A 25,632-nucleotide genomic window follows, 5' to 3' on the forward strand; every position below is an offset into this window, starting at 1 on the left:
TATACTACGTAAATGGACATCAGTCATGTATACGGTGATGTTGCTGATTAATACCAGCTGCATTTAAATGTGCGACCTAAGTGTCCCATTGTTCAGTGGATGAACAGCTTTGCCAGTGCCCGAATTTATGTTCATGATGTACTGAATCACGACAGAGGGAGCTATGGAGTGAGATGAGACACGCCCTCTCTATGCTGCTCATGTTGCCCTACCTGTGATTTCAGTCTGCAGGGGTGTTCTTTGCCAGCCTCATCTCCAACTGAATTATTATTTTATCCAGCTGCTTAGATTATTGTTGGGCTTGCTATGTTTTGTAACTGGGCTTGTAGTGCCACGGTTATCAAGTTAGTATCTGATTTAAGTTGGATGTTTCTTTTTAAAATTAAATTTTTTACATTTAAGCCCAAAGTATGCTTTGGTTTTGACGCTTATCATGTGCGTCTGTGCACGCATACACAGGCAGTTAGCGCATGCGCGCTATGAGAAACTGGACTATTTATCTTCAAGTGTTTAGACTCATAATGTCTTTATTTTAATTCAAACACGAGTTGCAGGGATCTTGTGGTGCTGGTTGAGGAGAGTCCCCTGTTCACAATGTTGAGTGCTTTGAGTGTAATGTCAGAAAAGACACAATATACATGTTAAGTTCGTTCGTTCATTCATTCTGACCTTCTGAAGCACACACTCTTGACTTGCATATCCACTATTGTTGTTTCCACATTCGTTTCCTTTTGTTTAGCGGCGATTACATCTCCTTCTAGCTCTTCTTTGTGATAGCAATGGCTCAACTGTGTGTGTTTGCCACCTTGTGGACCCACAATTTAGTGCAAATAATTCCAGGAACATGCGCATAATGTGTATTAGTAAATTTGGGCTGCTTGTGTTTGGTGCTCAAGCACTCTGCTTCACACAGTATGCTGTACACAGATGCCAAGCGTTTGCATCTGAACGAAGTATACTTTGGGCTTTAGCCAGCAGTGCATAGGACTGTTACTTTTAAAAATAACTTGTTACATTATTGTATAACTCCTAAAAAGTAACATATTAGTTTGGTACTTGATTTTCATGGAAAATAAAATTCAGTAACTGTTGGCTGACTCTTTCCATTGGTCAGTTTGAGGCTCTCTCTATTCCAGATTGGAGATGCTATGCTTGACTTATAGTTTTTTTCTTCTCTTTTTTCTTCAAACTTAAATTATTTTTTGCTCTGAGCAAGTGGTTGTCCCCCAACATTGTTTGCATTCAGTGCCTATCCATGTAGAGACATTACCTGGCTTACAGTGTCAACAGATTTGTTGAATTTTGAGGCATTTTTTTTACACACAAATATTATTTTAAATGAAAAAATTGTCTTTGAGACCGAATAAATTGTTGTTGAAATATCATCAAACATGACACTATTATTCTCTCCTGCTCTGCCTTCTTGACTCATTACTTGCCCTCTTACACCTGCACTCAGTGTGAACTCTCATAAATGACCACTGGACCTGTTGTACCCATAATGCCACCCTGTCTCAGCAAGCTCATGGTGAGATAGAGGGACAGATGCAGCATGTTCCTGCTGACCTATCCACTACCGACCGCTATAATGGTGCATAATTTAGCTCCTGTGTAGGTGACAAATTGCCCAATTCTAAAAGCCCTGTGTTGGGTGCTCAAACCCCTGTGATATATGGCCATGCAAGTCTGATAAATCCCCCACATCATGCGTTCTGTGACGGCAATTCATCACCTGTGGGAGTTTAGCATTGGAATTTCTATTGGATTTTTAATGAAAGAGAAGATAATGTGACACTAAAGTCAATGAGTTTTGTGAATTCTCCAAACCACACCCCCTTGCCACAAAAACTCTGCCCCATTTCACCACCCCTACTTCATCTCTCCAGTGATCATTGAGACACGTGCATCTTCTTGGGAAACCTCTGTAGTTGTGTTTATAAAACTGTTATTCCTTCATGATTTTTAGATATAGGTTAGCATTTTTTGGCAATGTACAACATGTTGCTTGTCATGTTTAAGCTAAAGAAATTGATAGTGTTTTCATGAATATGTTTAAAATGATATATTCTCACATGAGATGAATACTCAAGTCATATCCTTGAAAAAGCTGTGTTATTTTACATAAGGCAGGTCGGACCTTCATTGATCACATGATCAGCATAGTACTAATCACTTTATCTCTGTAACAACATTCGATAGTGCAAAAGATAAATATGCCTGCAAATAAGGTATTTCTACAATAGCATTGTAACCAAACAAATTAGCTCTTACTTAATGCTGCATTCAAGCAGTTAGGTAACCTTCTAACTTGGCACAATATGCAAATATTCAATTTACTGATTATTTTTTATTTCTTTTTCATCATTGTGGTCACATTTTAGATTTTTTAAAATGAACAAATCTATGTATTTAAGCAATATATATGATAATATATTGCATATATTATATTTTGGAATATGTTTATTGTTTAATTGCATAATTTGTACTATTTACAGGTATTCAAATTGATTTGTTGAACACCTGCTAAAAACCGGTACTGTCTCTTTAAAGAAACCCTGCATTTCTGTAAACAGCATTTTTAAATTGCATATTAACAAAAGAATGGCTTTATTTCATCCATGCTATGCCTGATTAGAATTAAATTTTTAATTCTTGTTGTTTTGATCAACAGTTGACTGTGAAGAACAGAAAGGCTATTAAGAGACATTATTAATTGACAAAAAGGATCTTGCTGCTGAATACTCCACCACAATACCACACAATTCATTCACTGTTGAGTGTAATCTAAACATTTATCAGCCAGTTGCCAAATATATACAATTTTAGTCGCAAAGCTCGAAATTTGGATGCAAATGCAGTTGATTTCCTCCCATCGTTCAAATGATGATCGCGATGTATCTGGAAATCAGTATTTTTACCCACTCCTAGTTTAACTGACTGACAACAGTTCAACTTTAATAGTAAGTTTTCTATTGTGATCTTTCATTATACATATTATATATCAAGCTCCACTAAAATTTCAAACAGTCAGATATGTTACCCAAATTCTGAAGACTGTATCTGTGCCTGAATTGATTTTGTTTAAACATTTCCTATTAATTCATTGTTTTTCTGATTATAAAGCTACTTTCTTGATATCTTTCCTCTGTATATTTATTATTTTTACATAAACTAGTCACTTGTTAATTTAGACATTAAGCTGACAGGGTAATTAGCCACATGAAGGCATTGTAAAGTGTTAAACACTTGTAATAAAAACAAGTTGTCATTTTATGTATAAATGTATTTTATCACAAAGCGTTGTACATGTGTACTGTAATGATCTATTCTACAAAGCGTAGTCCATCAAAAACTTGACATTGTTTATTTTACCTATGACACAGCACACGTAGTGTTGCTACAAGCCCACAATAAAAAAGACTTAGCCACTGAGGCTTTGCACTCTGTGTAAACAGTCAGGGACCAACTTTCATGTGCTGTTCTTTGATCCTGCATGAAATAGCATTTCTCCTCATGCTCCCCAGTGAAGTGTGACATTTAAACAATTAGCGGCTTTTGGCAATCAATGTCAGATTTAACAGGAAATGTTTCGGACCACAAACCATACTGAATCCATTTCATAATGATCCAGCTGGGTGAGTCAGGATCAGATTGAAAGAGGTATTAGTCACAGTCATGTGTCCATCGCAAACCTTTGCATTCTCAAATGGAGTCTTTTGTCAAGTCTGTTTCATTGGCTGAATCATTGGCTTTAACTCTCGACCCCCACATCAGCTTAATGTGAGAAGGCAGTATCTCAGACTGCTTATTTCTTAATTTCCTGTACATGTGATCACTCCTCCGTGACGTGTAGATGAATGAACAGACCACTGCAGATACAATTAGAAGCAGTGCTGTGATGGTGATTAAAACATACATTTTATTGTCAGTTTTTCCTTGTGAAACAGAGTCATCTGTGGTGCTGACGTTCAAGCATTTTTTCAAATATCTGCTTTTCAGGTCTGTCATTTCCACACATACCTCGTACTGCGTCAGTGGATGGAGTTGTGTCAGGTTGAAGGTATTTACATCAGACAACACATGGGCTGTGAACTGCAAGGTCAGACGGTTTGACATGGTTGACCACTTAATTTTTGACACAAGGCTTCCCTTGGGTGGTACCCAAGAAATCTTAACAGAATGTGGCTCAGTCCCTTTCACTTGTACATGTAGAGATTCATTTATTAGCACCGGATAGTACCCTTTTACTATGACTGAGACCGACCTCATGTCTGAGCCAATGAGATTTTGAGCCACACAGGTATACTGCCCAGCCTCCTTCTCTGAGATGTCATAAATCTCAAACGTCCCTTCTGGGTGCAGGTAATACTTGTTGGAAACCATTTGTGGTAAGATCTTCTCTCCCGAGGGTGTGACCCAATAGATTTCAGGCTCAGGATCCGCAAACGCCCTGCAGTGCATTGATACCAAACGACCGCTATCCGTGTTGACCTGATCGGGAAGGCTCTCTGGTGAAATCAGTGGCAGACAGATATCCGCCATCTCACGGAAGTGTACATGCCTGACAAGACGACCTTGAAACTCTATGGGCCCTGAACAAAAAAGTGCATCCGGCTCAATAAAGCGGACCTTGGTCTTGTTCATATTGATCCAGCGGATGACACAGTCACAGTAAATGGGGTTGGAGTGCATGCTCACTTGCTGCAGGTTAGGCAGGGACTCCACCGTGATGTGATGAAGGGCCCTGAGTGCATTGCTGTTGAGCATTAGGGACTCAAGTCTGGGAAGTTTAGAGAAAGCATACGGATGGATGTAGGAAAGTCTGGGATTGTTTGTCGCTTCAATTTTGGTCAATTCTGGAAGGTTATGAACGGCGAAGCTGTCTATCGAAACTAACTCTGGCATGCTGTTAATGCCTAGTTCTTTTAGATGGATCATGTCCACAAAGTCCCCTCTTTGGATCCTTTCAATGGGATTCTTGTTAAGATCCAGAAACTTGAGGTTCCGCACTTGTCTAATAGCAGCTTGAGGTACTTTCGGGAACATGTTATCGTAGAACGATATACTCTCCAGCTTATCAAGGCCAACGAGGGCACTGTCGGGGATTTCTGTGAGGTTCATTCTAGTCAACACAAGACTACGGAGACTGATAAGGGGCTTGAAATTCAAGTCTTGTATTCTGGCAATTGGATTCTCCCCTATCATCAATATTTCTAACTGGGAAAGATCACGGAACCACTCTGTTCTTATGGCTCTCAGTTTGTTTGAATTAAGGTGGAGCCTCAGAAGCTTGTTAAGCCCTTTAAAAGCCTCTGCACTGATCAAGGAGAGCAGGTTATGGTTAATGTAGAGCTCCTGAAGGTTTGGAAAGTGTGCAAGGCTATTATCGAAAAGGCTGTTTTGCCAGTTCTCCTCTAGGTGCAAAGACAGAAGTTGTGGAAGGTGACCTAGATAGATGTCACTCAACGAAGATATATTGTTTTGAGATAGGTCTACCTCTGTTAGGTTTACCAAGTAATCCAAGGGACTGCCGATCTTTGCAATGTTGTTGGCCTGAAATAGAAGTACTTGCGTGTCTGAGGGCAACCTCTCCGGCAGAGACAGAAGTCCTAGATCATTGCAGTCCACAGTCGGAGCCTCGTTATACATGGATGAGGGAGAAAACCAGGGTCGGACTTCACATTTGCACAGCTTGAGGCAGACAACCCTCCACTCGGAGGTCTGAACTGAGTTTGTCAGTGCAAGTCCTGCGAGCAAGCAAACTGTAAACAGCAAGTCTTTCATCTTGGTCTTGCTCTCTTCGGCTAGTAATTGGTCCTTATGGGGTCTGGCGTTAGAGGTGTTAAATTCACAAACACGGAATCATTTGTTATGGCAAAAGGGTGTATTTCTGCTGATGTCAAGTCTCCCAAAGCAACAACTTCGCCTATTGTCCTTGGCAGAGAGTAGCAACCTTTTAATTTACCCTGTGTGGGGTTGTCATGCAGGCTGCATATGTGAAGGTCAGGGTACCCTTAGGGAAATGGAAGCTGGGACAGTGGAAATTTGCAGGGTGAGCTCCTCAGGTTTCTGTGGGTGATGGACCAATTGTCTGCCATCGTTATTATGTTCAATCAGTCACACTCATCACTTCCCATCTGCAGAGAATAAGAGACAAGTGAGAGGTAATGAATACAGTGTCATATTAGCGTCAAGATGAGCCATATTGGCATTTAGGAATATGAATATACTGTATATTTAGGTGCTCTGAATGAAGGTATTATTTCTTTTTTGTGCCATAAAATAATACATTATTGCCGGTTTGAAGTCATATGCTCACCATTCACGCATATATCATGTGACCATTGCGACCGCTCTTGCAATATATTAAAATGTCCAGAGTATTTTATGTGTAAGAGGGCAGGTGTTATGAAAGTTTACACTTCTTGACAGAAGTGTATTTTTTACGCAATGTGGCTCCTTGCATGTATATTGCGCATCAGTATGCTGTTTGAGTTGAGTCCAGCTATACAGGTGAAACTCGAAAAATTAGAATATCGTGCAAAAGTTCATTAATTTCAGTAATTCAACTTAAAAGGTGAAACTAATATATTATATAGACTCATTACAAGCAAAGTAAGATATTTCAAGCCTTTATTTGATATAATTTTGATGATTATGGCTTACAGCTTATGAAAACCCCAAATTCAGAATTAGGATATTACATGAAATCAATAAAAAAAAAGGATTTTAAATACAGAAATGTCGGCCCTCTGAAAAGTATAATCATGCATATGTACTCAGTACTTGGTTTGGGCCCCTTTTGCATTAATTACTGCCTCAATGCGGCGTGGCATGGATGCTATCAGCCTGTGGCACTGCTGAGGTGTTATGGAAGACCAAGATGCTTCAATAGCGGCCTTCAGCTCTTCTGCATTGTTAGGTCTCATGTCTCTCATCTTTCTCTTGGCAATGCCCCATAGATTCTCTATGGGGTTCAGGTCAGGCGAGTTTGCTGGCCAATCAAGCACAGTAATACCATGGTCATTGAACCAGGTTTTGGTACTTTTGGCAGTGTGGGCAGGTGCCAAGTCCTGAAGTCATGTGAAAATGAAGACGGCATCTCCATAAAACTTGTCTGCTGAAGGAAGCATGAAGTGCTCTAAAATGTCCCGGTAGACGGCTGCGTTGACTCTGGACTTAATAAAGCACAGTGGACCAACACCAGCCGATGACATGGCTCCCCAAACCAACACAGACTGTGGAAACTTCACACTGGACTTCAAGCATCTTGGATTGTGTGCCTCTCCATTCTTCCTCCAGACTCTGGGACCTTGGTTTCCAAATGAGATGCAAAATTTGCTCTCATCAGAAAAGAGGACTTTGGACCACTGAGCAACAGACCAGTTCTTTTTTTCTTTAGCCCAGGTAAGACACTTCTGACGTTGTTTGTTGTTCAGGAGCAGCTTGACAAGAGGAATACGACATTTGAAGCCCATGTCCAGGACCCGTCTGTGTGTGGTGGCTCTTGATGCAGTAACTCCAGCCTTTTCCTGACAATCCTCTCCAGGCTACGGTCATCCCTGCTGCTTGTGCACCTTTTTCTTCCACACTTTTCCCTTCCACTTAACTTTCTATTAATGTGCTTTGATACAGCACTTTGAGAACATCCAACTTCTTTTGCAATTACCTTTTTGAGGCTTTCCCTCCTTGTGGAGGGTGTCAGTGATGGTTTTCTGCACAACTGAGAGACCATTTAAAGGCTCAGGAACCCTTTGCAGGTGTTTAGCTGATTAGAGTGTGACACTTTGAGCCTACAATACTGAACCTTTTCACAATATTCTAATTTTCTGAGATTCTGAATTTGGGGTTTTCATAAGCTGTAAGCCATAATCATCAAAATTATATCAAGTAAAGGCTTGAAATATCTTACTTTGCTTGTAATGAGTCTATATAATATATTAGTTTCACCTTTTAAGTTGAATTACTGAAATTAATGAACTTTTGCACGATATTCAAATTTTTCGAGTTTCACCTGTATATCATTCTGTAATTGTGAGATTATGTGGTTTAATAGTGTTCCTGTAGCTCAACTGGTAGAGCATGGCACTAGCAATGAAAAGGTCATGGGTTTGATTCCCAGAGAACACAAAAAGTATGTATACCTTGAATGCACTGTAAGTTGCATTCAAGTTGCATCTGCCAAATGCTTAAATGTTAACTGAGTAGCCAGTAACTTAATTCTATTGTAACATGTTTTCATTCCCCTGATATGATGCATTGCAAATATAATAATTAATTTTAAGCACATTTACACAGAATTCAATATAAGAACTGTAATTCTTGTCATACATAACACATTTAATATGGGTTTTCCATTTCTTTTGAATGTGTTATCCAAGCATACCAAGGGCATTGCTAACATTGGTTTTTATTGTCACATAAATAGACATTAAAGCTGGCTGAATACACAGAGGGATAATTATTCCAAAGTAAAGTGCCATCCCAAAGGGTTTGGCAATAACCACTGTATTTTGTCTCACAATGGCAGCTGCCAGTGGGCGCACTAAGTTAATTAAGACATTTAAAAATGTGTCTGTGAACTCAGCCTCTTTGTTTTGCATCTTTTGTATGGTTGACTAAAATTCTATTTGAAGTGTATTACACAGTGAGCAGCTCTTTGTGCATAAAATGTTTGCTTGAGCAATTGTGGTGGCATAAATACTTGTTATCCCACAGCAGTCGGATGCTCTCTAACCTTTTATATAGTGATGGCTAATCAGGCGTACAAAGCACAGGAGGAATTGTAGAATAACTGGTGCAACACCCATAGCAGCTTCAGTGCATAAGTTGTCCTGCACCGTAGTTGTCACGTGAGTGAAACCTTAAATAATGTGACTTGTTAAGGAGAGGTGTTGACATTTTTTAAGCAATTAAACTTTTTTGTCTATCTGATGAGAAAACAGGTGAAAAAACCCATAGGCTTAAATTGAAGGAGGGACCCAAGACATATCTTGGGACCAGAATATCACAGAGACTCAAGGGTGGGCTTTTTTGCTAGTAAGTGACAGCACCAGGGCCGCCGCTGGCCAAATCGATGCCCTACGCAGAGTTCCAGGTGGACGTGGGGTGGGGGTTTGCGTGATATGAGTGCAAAGCGATCATCTGTGTTCCGTAACTGCTTTCGGGTCCTTGAAATAACATATAATGTGTGAGTAAGGGCAGCCGGTGGACTTTCTGGTGCCATCTTAGGGTAAGATGGTGCCCTCCTAGGAAGTTGGTGCCTACGCAGACTGCGTAGTCTGCTTATTGGGAGCGGCGGTACTGGACTGCACAAAAAACTTAAGCAACCTCTTAAAAATGCACTAAACTAGCATTGTAGCTCAAGATTCTATTATAAAACCAGCACATTTTGATAATATTTAGTTTTATTTCACATTTAATGGGTTCGTCCTTGTAAGATGATAGTTTACATTTTGAAATTATGATTCATTCACAGCCTTGGGGACAGAAAGCTCGGTGCCTCCTGGCAATGCTAGATTAAGCTGTCAGTATCACTATAGGAGCAGATTTGCAAAGAACCCCTGTAGGACAGTGTGCTTATGTTAGTCCGACTATGGCAGCGAGTCAACTTTTTTTTTTCCCTTTTTTTCTTGCATAGCCATCTGTTTGGTCCTGTATCCCGCTTTTTGCCAGGATTGTGCAAATATCAATATTCATCCCACTGACTGTAGAAATTATGATGTTGTCAGCTTATTTCTGAAGCTGATTAATGCTGTAGTTAGTTCACTCAAAAATGAAAACTCTCATCATTTCATACCTGTAACACAAAAGGAGAAATGTTGAAGAATGTACTTGCCTCTGTTTTTCATCTACTGAAAGTGAATGGGGACTGGGGTTGTTGAGCACCAAAATGACAAAAACATTGAATTTTAAATTCGAAAAGTACTTCATATGACTCTTACTGTATGAAGCCATACAGTAGCTTTGTATGAGAAATAGACCAAAATGTAGGGGTAAGGTAAAAAGTGTAACTACAGATGTAATTGATATATATCATGTGGGTTTGGAAGAACATAAGGGTGAGTAAATGATGACAATATTCAGGTTCAATACAAGTTAACATCAATCGACAGAAATGTGAAGCTTAAATTTTATAAACTCTCATTATTTCTTCTATTACAACTTGTATATTATTTAAGTTGTTTAAATCCTTGTTTTTACGATCGTTTGAGGGTCTTAAGGTTTTACAGCATTACAGTATGTCATCATGGCAACAAAGTTGTAAAATTGGATTGAACTTTACACAGAAAAGGTTAGTTACCGGTAGCTATTTCACACTAAAATCATGTTAACACACATATTGTTTAAGTCTTGTGGCTATACTTTTGAAACCGTGATCATTTTAATATTTTGTAGATTGGCCCCATTTACTTCATTGTAATGCCTCACTGGAACTCAGATTTTATTTTTTATTTTCTGAAAGTTACATTTTTTTTTTAGTAATCAGTATTATACCACAAATGCTGTCGAGCTTAACTTGTTTTCAACCCAGAATATTTCTTTAACTGATGACAAACTGCTATTATCTTTAGAAAACACGTATTAACCAACTCTTTGTTGCTATGACAAGTGTGTCACAAATGCTCTGAATGGAACATTAGTGTGAACAAGTAGTGAAACACACACACACACACACACACACACACACACACATACACACATCTTACTTGCTGTCTCCATCTCTCCCATTTCTGGCTATTTTCTGGTGAGAGCTTTGCTCTATAGATGCCCACATACACTAATTTGATTTGTTCATGTATGTCCTTTTTAACTGAGAGAGTATGATTGAGAGAGTCCTCTGGTATGCTTCATGAGTGTTGTGCTCACTTCATTATTTTAAATAGGGTTTTGAGTGGTGGGGTGAATCTCTCCATAAACGTTGTAAATGTAATAGATTGGTGGAACGCAGCACTTAATTATGCAGAGTGCTTCTATAAATACATGCTGGGGTAGGTGAAAAGGGCAACCTGTTTTTGCCCAGTTAACTTGCATCATTTTACCATGAGTTATCAACTGCATAATTTCCAAAGGCTTGTGCTCAAGCATATGCACAGTAGTTTGACAAAATATAAATTAAAGTTGTATTATGACACACTTTTATCATGAAGTAAAGTGAAAATTCTGTCATCACCCTCATGTTGTTGTTGTTGTTTTTTTTTGTTGTTGTTGTTGTTGTCCCACAGAAGAAATAAAATCATAAGGATTTAGAGGGACATTAGAGTCAGTAGATGATGACAGAACTTACGTTTTTGGCTGAACTGTTCCTTTAATTTATGGTTTGTGATATAAAGTAGTGGAAGGGAAATTTTGCTAAAAAACAATCCATAAAGAGAGTTCATTTTTACATGGTGTCATAACCAGTCACATTGCAATAAAGAAAAAAGTTGATAACATGTACATTTTTATATGCTGTTTTTGTATACTTGTTATCTACCAAGTATACTTTGGCCCTAAGGGAGTATTTGAAGAGGACATCACTGTTTTTGTATGAACAACAACAAAAGGAGTTCCTGTCAATCACAGATTTTTGTTGACGACCAGTCCTCTCCTAAAGTCCAGCAAATTCCAACCACTTTACCTGAAATATTTATGGTTTGCCTGATTTAGAGGAAAGTACACATGAAAATAAAACACACACACACACACACACACACACACACACTTGATTCCATCCACTTGTCTAATACAACAGACACCAAATAAAGTGGCACTGCTAAGCAATGTTTTATTCACAAGGCTAGAATGAGCAGAAATCTCGCCGTACCTTGGCAGCAGTGCAGCGCGTGTGTAGTGAAGCGTGTGCAGGGGGCCATCACGAATTTGAATTGACACCTTGTCACATTATGATGGCATTGCACAAAATGTGAAACACCTTCACCTCTGTTTTTTATTTTGGGAGGAGTGGATCAGAGCGGTGCTCTGGTATGGTTTCATACCACAAGTTGAGTGAAAGCAAGAGCTAAAATGTGTGCCGTGGGCAGAACTCTTAAAAACACACCAGCAGACGCTCGAGTGCCAGGCTAAAATGGTGAAGTTAATGGATTATACTTTTAGTCCTTGACCATTTGCGTTCAGTTGAAAGCACCTGCACGGTTTGAGGTCCACTTTTATTTTGCTGTAATAGCTAAAATATTAGCTATGTCGACTGTCTTTAATGTTCCCTTCAGCTTTGATTTCTTTGATCAATTTACAGATTTTTCTAGATGATTTATTAATATCTTCTTACAGTCTTTGAATTCGACTTTTCCAGTATTATACTGCACTTGTCCAACTAGTAATCACTGTAGAAATACCTGTATGATATTTAGAAAATATATTTAAGATACTTTGTTAGATTTCCATTCTTTTCTGTTCTATTCTTTTCTGTTCTTATTTAGTTTTGTTGGGTTTTTCCAGTTCTATACAATTCTTCTATACTTATATTCTGTTCTCTACTGTTCTGTTTAGTCCTATTTTATTCTCTTCTCTCCTATTCTATTTTATTGTGTTCTATTCTATTTTATGCTGTTCTGTTCTATTCTAAAAATATATTCTATCCTGTTCTATTCTGTTCTGCTCATTTTGTTTTGTTATTTTTTCTGTTCAACTAAATTCTAGTATATAATATTCTATTCTCTCCTCTTCAGTTCTATTCTATTTTCTGTTTTGATAATTTTGTTATATATTCCAAATTTGTACTAAATTCTATTCTTTTCTGTTCTGTTCTGTCCTATTTTATTCTGTTCTATTCTGTTCTATTTTTTTCTAAATGGTTTTATTCTTTCTTGTTCTATTCTGTTCATTTTGTTCCATTCTATACTAAACTGTTCTATTTTGTCCTGTTCTGTTCTGTCCTGCTCAGTTTGTTCTGTTGTTGTTTTTTCTGTTATATTCAATTCTATAATGTTCGGTTCTGTCCATTTTGTTCAGTTTTAGTCGATTCTATTCCGTTCTGTTCTAAACCATTCAATTTAGTCTATTTATTGTTTGATTCTATTCTGTTCTGCTCATTTTGTTCTATTGTGCTCTGTTCTCTTTGACTCTGTTCTATTTAATTATTTTCAATTATATTCTATTATGTTCTGTTCTATTCTATTTGCATAGTTTACAATATGTTTATTACATACAGTATGTTTTAAGCTTGATTTATAATACTTATGTTATAAGCCCAGCATGACTGTGTGTGACAAAGCTGATGTAATTCCCACCATGTTGTAATTTATTAGTATTGTTTTCTATCACAAAGGCTGACATGGGCGCCAGCAGAGTGTGTGTTATATAGTCCTCCAGCTCTCACCTGCTCCGCACTGCCGCCGAACACACTGCACGAAAAAAATTAATTACGTTTCAGTGCTGCTGACAGAAGCCCAATAGATATATCAGCTACTTCTGTTGCATATTCTGCAGCCCTGTCTTAAGACATGTTATCATTTTTCCCCATTGTCCCTATTGATTTTTACCTCTCTCATCTCTTTTTTCCACCCACACATTATTCATACTGTACATAAATCTATAACAAATATATGTCCATTATACATCCTTTTACCTGATTTGACTTACCTTCTCTTGTTTCCGTTATTTTTATGGCAATTGATGAATATATTATCTTAAGATGAATCACATTTTATTCTAAGGACTTGGTGGAAAACAGATAAAAAAATATGCTCCACATTGCAGCTGGCAAAAGACTCTTCCATAAATCTTTACTGCATCTTCGGCTAAACATATAAAGTAGCTTTGATTCCGAAACCAAAATGAAATCTTTGTGAATGCATATAGTACTTGAAAGGGTTCGTTCACCCAAAAAATGTCAATTCTGTCACCATTTATTTATCCTTAGGTCGCACCCTTATGATCCTTTTGATTTCTTCTGTGGAACACAAAAGGAGATGTTATGCAGAATGTTAGGGACTGGCAGGCAACCCCACCATTCACTCTCACTGTATGGCAAAAAGATGCGATTTCAGTAAATTGTGACTGGGACTCCTTTTGTGTTCCATGGAAGAAAGTAAGTCGTACAGGTTTGGAACAACATATGGATGAGTTAATGATGACGGGGGGCTATCCCTTTAATTGTGCAAAATAATTTGTACTGCAATAGGGCAAATGCATTTAAATTAGAGTTAACATACTATTATAGGATGTCAAAGTATTGTATACCAAAATGACATAACGTCCTTAATCAAACAGTTGCATTACTTACTGTAGCACAAAAATGGCCAGTTTTGGTTTTGATACTGCATCACATTATTTCTGACTATCCTAAATAATATAGTTTGCTGGGAAGGAAGATGACATTTCATTCAGTTTGTAGAATAAGATTTATTTTATTGCTTTTTGTTTTAGGTTGCAGGGTTAGCAGCTGTATTAATGAAACTTCCAATCTTAAACTAAGATTTAATAATCTCAGTGTTCTAAATGAGATCCAATCTGAAATTGACATGGCTAAATGGATAAAATAGGATTATGGAGTGGAAGTGTTTGTGTAGTACGGCCCGAGGTCCCCTCCAAAATGGTGTTTCAAATATTCACTGTAGAGTTTGACATCTACAGTGACAAACATTGTTATATACAGTCAAAGCAGAATGCATGTGACCATTATGATAGCAGGGCTGATAAAGCACAAACTACACAAATGCTGTTTATGTACCAGAAATCATCCTAAAGAGTCATTTTAGCAGTAATATAAAGTTTAGGAAGCATTCTTGTGAGCTCCTTCAAGATTGTTGTTTGAATGCATGTCGTTTTGGTGATAGTTGCTGCCTGAATCCTCAGTTTTCTGTGATTTATGAAAAATTCATCAAATGTCTACATTTTATTAAGCCTTTTAAAGGGATAGTTCACCCAAAATGAATATTCTGTAATCTTTTACTCACCCTCATTTGACTTCAAATGTGTAATGAATTTTTTTTCTCCGGTACAGAACAGGAGAATTTGTGAAGAATGTCAATGGTGCTTTTTTCATATACAATAAAAGTGAACGGGGACTGAGATTATCCGTCCCTTACATTCTACATAACATCTCCTTTTGAGCTTGCACAGAAGAGTTATTTTATTTTTTATTTTGGTTGAACTATCCTAAATTTAGCAGTTTACTCAAATATATTAATATGTGTATTCTTAAATTCGTTAAAGAATAAGGGTGCCACACTTGGATTTAACTAAGACTGGCCATAATTGCAATCCCTGTTAAGCTTCTGCAATGGTGATCAGCTTTTAATGGTGATCAGCTTTGCTCTCGCAGTTATATATTTGCCTCCAAAATCCCTTGCAGTAACTTGGCTAGCCTTAATCAATAATTTACCCTGATTATCCCCATAAAATTATTGAATTCACAGTTATCATTCCTTCCCCCTGATACCTGTAGAGTCACTGCGCTACATTACGGCATTTCTTAAACACAGATCTGCAGCACTTTCTAATCAAATAGAATAGCATAGTAAAAAAAGAGATTACATTTAAAAGCAATACTCTTTATTTCTTAACAGCATCTTAAGAGAAAGCATAAGCTCACCTAAGAGACCTCTGCATTGCCACGCTATTAAAATACCCCATCACACAGATAGCACATGAGTCATTTTAGAGAGAGAGCAGCGCTTACCGGAGAGAATGATCCTCCTTGTTTGAAACACATAATGTATTCCTTTCCTCAATTGCAAGCTGTATTCAAGCTCTTGTAATTATCTAGATTTAGATCCAAGTCAGATTTATTGAACAGAAAGAGAGTGATTGGTGTAATTCTCTTCATGCAGTTCTAACATGTTCTACTGGAAGAGATCCTGAAAGCACTGCAGACTTAGGAGAGAAGAATGTATCCCATCCAGCACTGACACACCACTGTCTGTGCTGTGCTTCTAATGATGCACACATGCTGGTGCGCACACACTCCACCCAGTCTCCCTGGGGACAGGCAAATTGCTGCCCATCGTTCACACGTTTGCTGCAAGCTGATTGGGTGAGCAGGGCTGTCAGCTGTCAGAGAGCTCCCTCGTGCATTTTTGAGCTAAAAGGGGGAGGAATGAGGGGCAGGGCTACTGTATCCCTCCCCTTTTAGTGTCCCCCCTCTTTATTTTTATACTTCCACTCTCTCCTCCCCACACACACACATCTCTCTCGCTCAATCTTTGCCTTGTTGCCATAATCTCTATTTGTAGTTTCGGTGCATTGCGTAAGGACATGTCTCTGATAAAGATGGAGTTATCAAGGCACTGTTGAATATTTAGATGAAGCAGACTAGAGGCATACTTGTACCGAATGATGAATGTTTTTGAAACCTTTTAGTGAGGCATTATTTTTAAATAGTTTTTTGTTTTTTCTAGTTTGGCCAAAACTTTTTGCATGGCCAAATATATTTAACCTATAGTACTACAATAAGATGTCACGATATCTTATTCCATTATACATAATGTTACTTGTGTTTACTTCAGTATACATTCTCTGTCACTATCTAAAGTTTCCTTTTTGACCAAAACAGCAAGAGTCAGTCCATTTAACCCATAAGTCCCAGATAACCCCTTCAAAAAAAGTCAGCCTAATCTCACGACTTGACTGGCAACATGATTCATTTCACGTATCGCGGCAGTTCCGAGGTGAAATGTCCACTGTGTGGCGCTAAAAGAGAGTTAAATATTCTCCCAAACAGATGAGGTTTTTAAGGTTAAAGCAGAAGTATGTCAGGTTTTCTGTGTTACCTTCACCAGCTTAATATGTGAGACAATTGATAGATTAATTTTCTCAAAGATTGTAAACACTCTCTTGCTGTGGCACTATGAAAATTGCTCTACCGGTATTTGTTTTGAATAACCCACTTAGATCAGCCCCAACAACGTTACTCAACCAACAGTGTCAGTTGGGGGCAGGGCTATCACTTTGTTCAGAAATCGACAAACAAACCTTAGCTTTAATTATCTATCGAGTTCTAAATCAACAAAATCTACCTCCCTACCCTAAACAAAACTTAACCGATAGTGTCATAAAAAGAAAATGTGACATAAAACACAGATGAGATCTTTAAGGTTAATAATCTATTGAGTTTTAAATCAACAAAACCTACCTTCCTACCCTAAACCTAAACTTAGCTGATAGTCATAAAAATTAAATATGAAATTAAAAACAGATGAAGTCTTTAAGGTTAATAATCTATTGAGTTGGGGGCCTGAATAACTCAGCGAGTAACTACCACCTCTGGAGTCGTGAATGTGAATCCAGAGTGTGCTGAGTGACTCCGGCCAGGTTTCCTAAGCAACCAAATTGGCCCAGTTGCTAGGGATGGTAGAGTCACATGGGGTAACCTCCTCGTGGTCCCTATAATGTGATTTGCTCTCAATGGGGCGCGTGGTGAGTTGTGCATGGATGCCGCGGAGAGTGGCATGAAGCCTCCACACGCGCTATGTCTCGGTGTTAACATGCTCAACAAGCCACGTGATAAGATGTGCGGATTGATAATCTCAGACACAGAGGCAACTGAGATTCGTCCTCCGCCACACAGATTGAGGCTTGTCACTACTCCACCACAAGGACTTAGAGAGCATTGGGAATTGGGCATTCCAAATTGGGGAGAAAGAATAAACTTGTAAATGTAGTTGGTTATGTGTTGGTTATGTACTAGTTATGCAAACAATAATGTATCAGCTTAAAAGTCATGTGCTATAGTTAAAGTTGTTTTGATATCATAAGATAGCTTTAACTAGGTTTCCTCCAAGGGTTTTTTGCGACAAAAAGTGTAGCTCATCAAACATTTTACCGATATAGCTGATGGAAACACAGTTTATCACAAAAATTTTACAAATGTTGATATAATAATTTTCCTTTTAACTCTAGCGCATAAACTCTGTCGATACTTCAAATGTCACGAAAAACTTTTGCCAGTTATTGCCATTTACGCAAAAGGGTCACATGACAATTTACCCCAATCGTTAGCCTGTGTAAATCATGACAACAAGGTAGACATCCTTGAAAGCCAATTTATTGTACTTGAAGCATTACTCTCTCTGTTATGGATTGTTCTTAAAGGCATACCTGCACAGATGCGATGCTGCAAACGCATCTGCATCATGACACTTCCAGGAGTGCCAACACAAATATCTTGTATCATGCACTTATCGATGACAGGTTCATGACACGAGATATTTGTGTTGGCACTCCTGGAAATGTCATGACACAGATGCGTTTGCAGTATCGCAAGGAGAACAAATGAATGGCCACTCTTTGTGATTAATTTAATCGTGGTAGCCATCCGTTTATTTCTTTAAGCTTCTTTTCCACACCATTCAAAATAATAGATGCAGTCATGGAATTCGCCCACAATACAAAAAACATATTACTGTGCACAAAACTCTAAGGCTGTCACCAGGATGTCTACACCCAAAAGGCTCTGTTAGAGCCAACGTTACTCAACCCTACTGATTAAGGACCATAAAATGCAAATCTCACACACATCTGCCCCCTCTCTCACCTCAGGTCACTTTTGGGTCACCAAAATTAAGTTATGACTTATCCTGTTCTGTAATGTCAGAGGTTTTCTGATCATACATGTTTGGTATCACTCAAGAGGTCTCAGTGCAACTGGTAAAATGATCTCATTCCCTTTCAGCAAAGTCAAATCACAAGTAATATATAATAGCGTAGTAAAATACTGCATTCTATCAGGGACATGCCTCTCCCAGATCGCTCACAGGGACCAGATGCTGTATGCATATTAGGTGCATTCTTTGTAAACATCAAACATCCTATTCAAGTTTCAAAGGTCTACCTTCAAACCCCTAAATTGTAAGCCAGATCCTGAATAACATCAAACACACACACACATCTGAAATAACAATAGAATCGGTATTTAAGGAGAGATTACATAGGAATTATGAAGTCTGTTGTCAGATATCCCACACAATTGCTGTGTGTAGTTTTCTCTCTACCAGGTGTGCAGTTCTTATTTCTTATGTTTTTATAAATGTTTAAATTTGACTTGCTATCGTCTAATTGGAATTGATGAATGTATTATTTTACCTGGTAAATAAATTGTTACATTTGATTTTATTCTGATTTACTCTGAAATTAGTAGATTAGTCTTTAGTAGATTACGTTAAATCCATGTTTCCGCAAACCTCGATGTGACAAAGCAGACAAAGAGCTGCTCAGAACATCTAGAGCTCTGCGAGCGGTCCAAATAGGTACGCAAAGCACGTACCGGACACAGCAACGAAGGGGCTGCGCTTGCAGGTTCACTACCTGGTCTCTAAAGGGTGTGGTAGAAACCTTGGGCACGTAGCTCGGTCGCGGTCTTAGGATCACATATGTGTCTGCCGGACTGAACTCCAGGCAAGTGTTGCTAACAGAGAACGCTTGCAGGTCCCCGACCCTCTTGATGGAGGCGAGCGCGATCAGCAGGGCAGTCTTAATAGAGAGGGCCCTGAGTCCAACTGATTCTAGCGGCTCGAAGGGAGGTCTCTGGCGGCCCACGAGGACCACCGAGAGACCCCAGGAGGGGAACAGTCTTGGCCGGGAGGGCTATTCAACCTCCGGACGCCTCTTAGGAACCTGATGATTATGTCGTGCTTACCCATAGACTTGCCATCTACTGTGTCGTGGTGGGCTGCGATGGCAGCAACATATACCTTTAGGGTGGAAGGGGACAGCCTCCCCTCCAGCCTCTCTTGCAGAAATAAGAGCACTGATCTAACTGCACACCTCTGCGGGTCTTCGGCCCGGGAAGAACACCAATTTGCGAACAAGCGCCACTTCAGGGCGTAAAGATGCCTGGTAGAAGGGGCTCTGGCTTGGTTGATCGTGTCTTCAACGGTAGGTGGTAGACCAGCTAGATCTTCCACGTCCCGTCCAGGGGCCAGACGTGGAGGTTCCAAAGGAACCAGAATTCATGTTTAAAAATGTAGGAGAATTTTTCATTTGCATAAGATTATAAACACATACAACAATATTTATGAATAAGTGTAGCCTTTTTTTATTCAGGCGGTTCTCTGAGATTTTATTTTTATTTTGTTAAACCAAAACGTATGCGACAAATTGTTTTAAGCTTGACATCATCACGCACACAATTTTTATCGATAGAAGACCATTTGAATGGAGACAGGCAGAAGACGGCAAATTTTGTAAAAAATAAACAAATTACGCATTTTACTTTGACGATAACAAACCAGTGCGAAAAGTGGATTGAAACTAGATTATTGTGTGAGGAACAAGGCAAAAATAAGTGTTTATGAATTTACAAGCTGCTGTTTTACTCATTATTTGTGTGAAGTGCTCATTTCAACAGGAAACCGCCGCGATACGTACAGAAGCCATGTAAAAATTATTTTGAAAAATGAAGGAGTAGTAACGTGATTCTGTGAGACCAGGTTTCTCTGTGGTGGTACTATAGTGATAATTTAATATGTACAAAGGTACTGAAATTTTACTTTGCAGTTTATTTGTGTACGTCCAAGAATACAAAAACAAATGGCAGTACCATAGTACATGTACCAATTATTTTATTTTTTTGTAAGTGAAGTAAGGCTTAACACTTACACAACTGATGTTCTTGCATAAATAGCCATTCACTGCAAACTCTGTTTGACGAATCTGAATATATTGTTCCAGATTGCTATATGTAACACTTGAGATAAACACTAACAATATCTTGGCCTGTAAAAGTAATGAAAAGCACAAATCAGGCTGCGCATCAGGACTGCTGCAGAGGAGGTGTGTGTGTGTGTGTGTATGACTGATGGACACTGCGCTAATATTGTCTGATGCTTTAACGCTGCATAGGTTTTAGACAGGGAGCTTGATGTGATGTATATCAAAAGAAAATCTACTGCTTAACTGAAAAGGGTGTTTCTTTTGCGTTTCTTTAAATGTGAGGTATTTCACTTCTGCGCCAATACATCACTAGACGGATTTGCAAAAGTAATGACTACTTCATACAGATTTCTCAAACACTCCACCCTTCATCCAAATAATTACACACTTTTTGCACACATGACACACATTAAAGTTGTCTCTGTACATTAAACTGGCTTAAGAGAAAGAAACAATTACACGCATCATTTAAGTGTACCGTTTAGGTTTTTTTTTTTTTTTTTTTGGTTTTTTACTATATAGCATTGCAAATTTCTGATTAATATCATGTAAGATGTATTAGCTCCAGGCACACAGTTTTGGCTCCTCAGTGCACCTGAATTTTAAGATGTGATGTTCAAACTGCCAAAAAGTAATCAGAAGAAACTAGGCAATTTCCTGTGAAGTGCTTGCTCAGCATTTGTGAGTCATCTGGCGCCAAAGTACACACTTCAACAGAGGGAAGTCATCTTATAAGAAGTCCTGTAGGGCGTGTTGTGGCTGAGAAACTGTTCTAGCGGAAAGGCAACAAGCAGAAAAGATTACCGGACGTGAAATTCCATAAAGCATGACAAGTGACAACCAGTGGCAGAATGTTTCGGGGACGGATGAGATGAGAATTCCATCGATGGATGTTTGCAAAGTCCTAGTAGACACGGTTGCTAAATCACAGTCTGGGTCATTTTAGGTAATGTTGTGGGGGATCTATTCAAAATTGGTGGAACAGTTTGTCCTGAGAAATAAAAATAGATTTTGATTAATTTTGCCTTGCCCTCTGCAAAATGACTTTTGGCAAGAGCATTCAGCATGAGATGCCAAACACTTCTAACACAATTGAGACACTTGGAGTGGAAATGTACAGATGGAACACTTACAGAAACCTGACCTGACATAATGGAAGATCACTTTGACTGGAATCAGTTCAAAAAACAGTCTTATGTAACAGAATGTTAAAGTTTTACCCCAGGACTACCTGAAAAATTATTTCTAAGGGCTGTTCACATCGAATAGGAATACCATTCACAACAAACACATTTTAGCATTTGTCTGCTATGTTTTTTAATTGTTTTTCTATTTTAAAATATTCTAAATTGACATTTTTGACCGTTGTGCTACATCTCTAACATCTCGTGCCACAAGCGCCTGCGTTCTTTTCCAGTTGTTACGCTGAGTCTAGCTTTTTCGACACACCGTTTTTTTTTTTTATTTAAATGTGGACACAAGCTCCGGCGAAGATGAAGATTATCAGTGAATAATGACTTATATATAATTGATCTAAAAAACAATCAACAAACAAAACACAAGTTCCCTGATTGGGCAAGTGCTAATACGAGAGTGCTGATATTTAATATATCATCACTGGGATTCTTATGCATTTGGCAGACGCTTTTATCCAAAGCGACTTACAGTGCACTTATTACAGGGACAATCCCCCCGGAGCAACCTGGAGTTAAGGGCCTTGCTCAAGGGCCCAACAGTGGCATCTTGGTGGTGCTGGGGCTTGAACCCCCGACCTTCTGGTCAGTAACCCTAAGCCTCAACCACTGAGCCACCACTGCCCATGAAAATTGCTTCACTATTTGTATCACTACATTTGTCTGTGTTCGTGGCGTCCAGACAGGCAGTCAGTCTGAAACAATTTTCATTAGTGGAGCAAAAATAGACAAAATAACTTTCCAGATTGTGTCTAAAATGTAAGTTACTTGAAATTAACTTCTTGTTATTAAAAAATCTCAAATCTCGGCCTCATGCCTATGGCTGAATAACAACCATGCTAATATTCAGTTCAACAGTACTCTTGCTCATGTGATATTGCTTAAATATACATATTTTTATAAGCAAAAGAAAACATACTGCTCAAATAGATAGCTTTAAAGGGATAGTTCACCCCACAAAAACTAAAAACTCTCATCAATTACTCACTCTCATGCCAGATGTGTACAACTTACTTTCTTCTGCTGAAAACAAATAAAGATTTTTCGAAAAATATTTCAGCTCTGTTGGTCCTTTCAATGCAAGTGAATGGTGGCCAGACCTTTTCAGCTTCAAAAAGAACATAAAGGCAGCATAAAAGTAATCCATAATTCATCAGTGTTTTATGTGTCTATCTTGAGAAGCGATATGATAGGTTTGGGTGAGAAACTGTATCAATAATTAAGTCTTTGTTACTATAAATCTCCACTTTCTTTGTTCACATTCTGAAAGTGAAATTGTAATTGGAGAATTATAGTAAAATAATTATTTCAATATTGATCTGTTTCTCACCCAAAGTGATTGCACTGTGCAGAAGACTTCTATTAAACCACTGGAGTCGTATGGATTGCTTTTATGCTGCCTTTATTACATTTTTGCAGCTTAAAAGGTCTTGCCGCTATTCACTTATATTGTATGGAAAGTAAGTCATATACATCTGGAATGGCATGAGGGTGAGTAAATGATGAATTTTTAACCATCACTTTAAGCATTATTTTCTTCAATTTTTTGCTGTGGTCTTCGTACCTATGTTAATAATTTTAGGAAATGTCCATAAAACAGATTATGCTAAGAATGAAATCTACTAAAATTATATATAGTAATATTGCACTACTAAATCAAGAGTTTTGACATTTTATGGAGCTTTCTCTTGACTCCAGCAGATAAGACCCATCTGCTCTCAGAAAATAGTACCTAATGCACCATAATCCACTGAGCTCAGCAGCATCCTCAAATAAACCTAGAGCATTTCTATCATCAGCATGCAAATGTTCCAGCACTGCCATCTCATACCTGTTCTCATGTGTCTTCTGTAGGAGCCCAAAGAACCCTCAGCAGAAGATCATCAAACGAGTCATCGGGGTTGAAGGTGACTTCATCAAGTACGTTTTTATAGTTGTGTCATTCTGGTAAAAACAATTATATGTCCAACTGTAAAATTGTTTATAGACTTTATGCCCTAGATCAGTGGCTTTCAACTGATAGGTCTCGACCAATATGAGTTGCAGGTCGGTTCTGATTGGTAAATGCAAACAATAATAGGCAATTAACCATATAATCACGCATGGTTAGTGTACCAAAATAAATAGGCTTATTAACTTTTACAAGGAATGAGAAAATGCTTCCCATATCTTTCGTCGTTGATGTCAAAGGCCGTATGTCCAGTCAAACTGTATAATTTGGTGAAATTATACTTATTAGAAGACAAAGTAGATACCACTATGTGTTACTTGACATGCCCTCATCCTCGAAATCCATGAGCAAAACCCTACAATGTAACAGAAAATACAAACCAGACAATTGTTGGTTTTCCTATTCAGCCTGTCATATTAATAATATTGCATATTTTTAGGCCTATGTTCAGTTCTTGGTTCATTAATGTTTGTTTACTTTTTTGTTATTTTGGTAATGGGTCGCCATTTGATGTACAATGTCAAATTTGGGTCCTGAATTCCAGTTGAGAACCACTGATCTAAATGGTATTATGGTATTAAATTGGTTCCTGGATTGTTTAGACTGTGACAATCCAGGGTTGTAACAACTTATAGTATAATGGTGATGATATTGCCTAAATGCATTTACCCATACTAAACAGGCATCTGTAGCACCAGACAAACCCATAGACGGATCTGTTTGAGCTTATTATGCATGCTATTACAGTCTTATTCCTCTTTAAATGCATGTATTGCACAAAGCACCATTAAGCCATAAGTGTCATTAAGCATTAATGTTACTCATCAAACCATTCATGGCCAACAACTACATCTCAAGGTTATCTTGGGATCTTTTGAGGGTATCCTTGGTGTGATGGCTTCTAGAGATAATTTTCATGAAGGGCTAGAGGTTTTCTGGCAGATAGAAACATCTTAAAAAAACTCTTGGACCCTTATGAATCAACTTGTGAATGCACATGTGAGTTTCGTGTTTTGGGTGTCCACATACTTTGGGCCATATAGTATAGACAGTGTTGTGGTTACAAAACGTGGACTTAGAGCACATTGGGAATTGGGCATTACAAATTGGGAGATAAAAAAAAAAAGAAAGAATACTCACAGAATCACCTGCAACAGATATGAGCTATTTCCATGTCAGAAAGTCATCTTAAATATAAAACAAAGACTGCAGTAACTGTGCCAACATAAATAATTGATCTTATATTTAGAGAATGGTCCAAGAGCCAAATTAAGCATTGGTGGATGCATTAAGAGTAAACAGAAAGCATTACTGTGTTAACATACTGTATCATTTTATTTCCTTCATCAGGACTCTGGGATATAAAAACCGTTATGTAAGAGTTCCAGATGGACATCTGTGGATTGAGGGGGATCATCATGGCCACAGTTTTGACAGCAACGCATTTGGACCGGTAATCAAATAATTACATAGGCACCACAATTAGCCATCTACTAGCCATCACTATTACCATTGCTCATTGCCATATGTACAGTGAGGAAAATAAGTATTTGAACACCCTGTTATTTTGCAAGTTCTCCCACTTGGAAATCATGGAGGGGTCTGAAATTGTCATCGTAGGTGCATGTCCATTGTGAGAGACATAATCTAAAAAAAAAAATCCAGAAATCACAATGTATGATTTTTTAACTATTTATTTGTATGATACAGCTGCAAATAAGTATTTGAACACCTGTCTATAAGCTAGAATTCTGACCCTCAAAGACCTTTTAGTCTGCCTTTAAAATGTCCACCTCCACTCCATTTATTATCCTAAATTAGATGCACCTGTTTGAGGTCGTTAGCTGCATAAAGACACCTGTCCACCCCATACAATCAGTAAGAATCCAACTACTA

The 25,632-nt window shown here is 38.3% G+C and overlaps 2 protein-coding genes across 2 annotated transcripts in view; one reads left to right on the forward strand and one right to left on the reverse strand.

Annotated features, from left to right (window-relative positions):
* Positions 1-25,632, forward strand: part of immp2l (inner mitochondrial membrane peptidase subunit 2) — a 116,345-nt gene that overhangs the window by 83,629 nt on the left and 7,084 nt on the right. The window contains exons 4-5 of the mRNA XM_052120236.1: positions 23,640-23,705; positions 25,087-25,189. Coding sequence (XP_051976196.1) covers positions 23,640-23,705; positions 25,087-25,189 — 169 coding nt within the window. The remainder of the gene's footprint in view (positions 1-23,639; positions 23,706-25,086; positions 25,190-25,632) is intronic.
* On the reverse strand, positions 3,210-15,858 carry lrrn3a (leucine rich repeat neuronal 3a). The gene is made up of 2 exons (XM_052120235.1): positions 15,623-15,858; positions 3,210-6,137 (listed from the first exon to the last, which is right to left on the reverse strand). Exon 2 carries the CDS (start codon positions 5,782-5,784, stop codon positions 3,703-3,705), a length of 2,082 nt encoding a protein of 693 aa, XP_051976195.1. The 5' UTR covers positions 5,785-6,137; positions 15,623-15,858; the 3' UTR covers positions 3,210-3,702.

This window comes from Xyrauchen texanus, chromosome 46 (genome assembly GCF_025860055.1).
Source record: "Xyrauchen texanus isolate HMW12.3.18 chromosome 46, RBS_HiC_50CHRs, whole genome shotgun sequence".
Lineage (NCBI taxonomy): Eukaryota > Metazoa > Chordata > Actinopteri > Cypriniformes > Catostomidae > Xyrauchen > Xyrauchen texanus.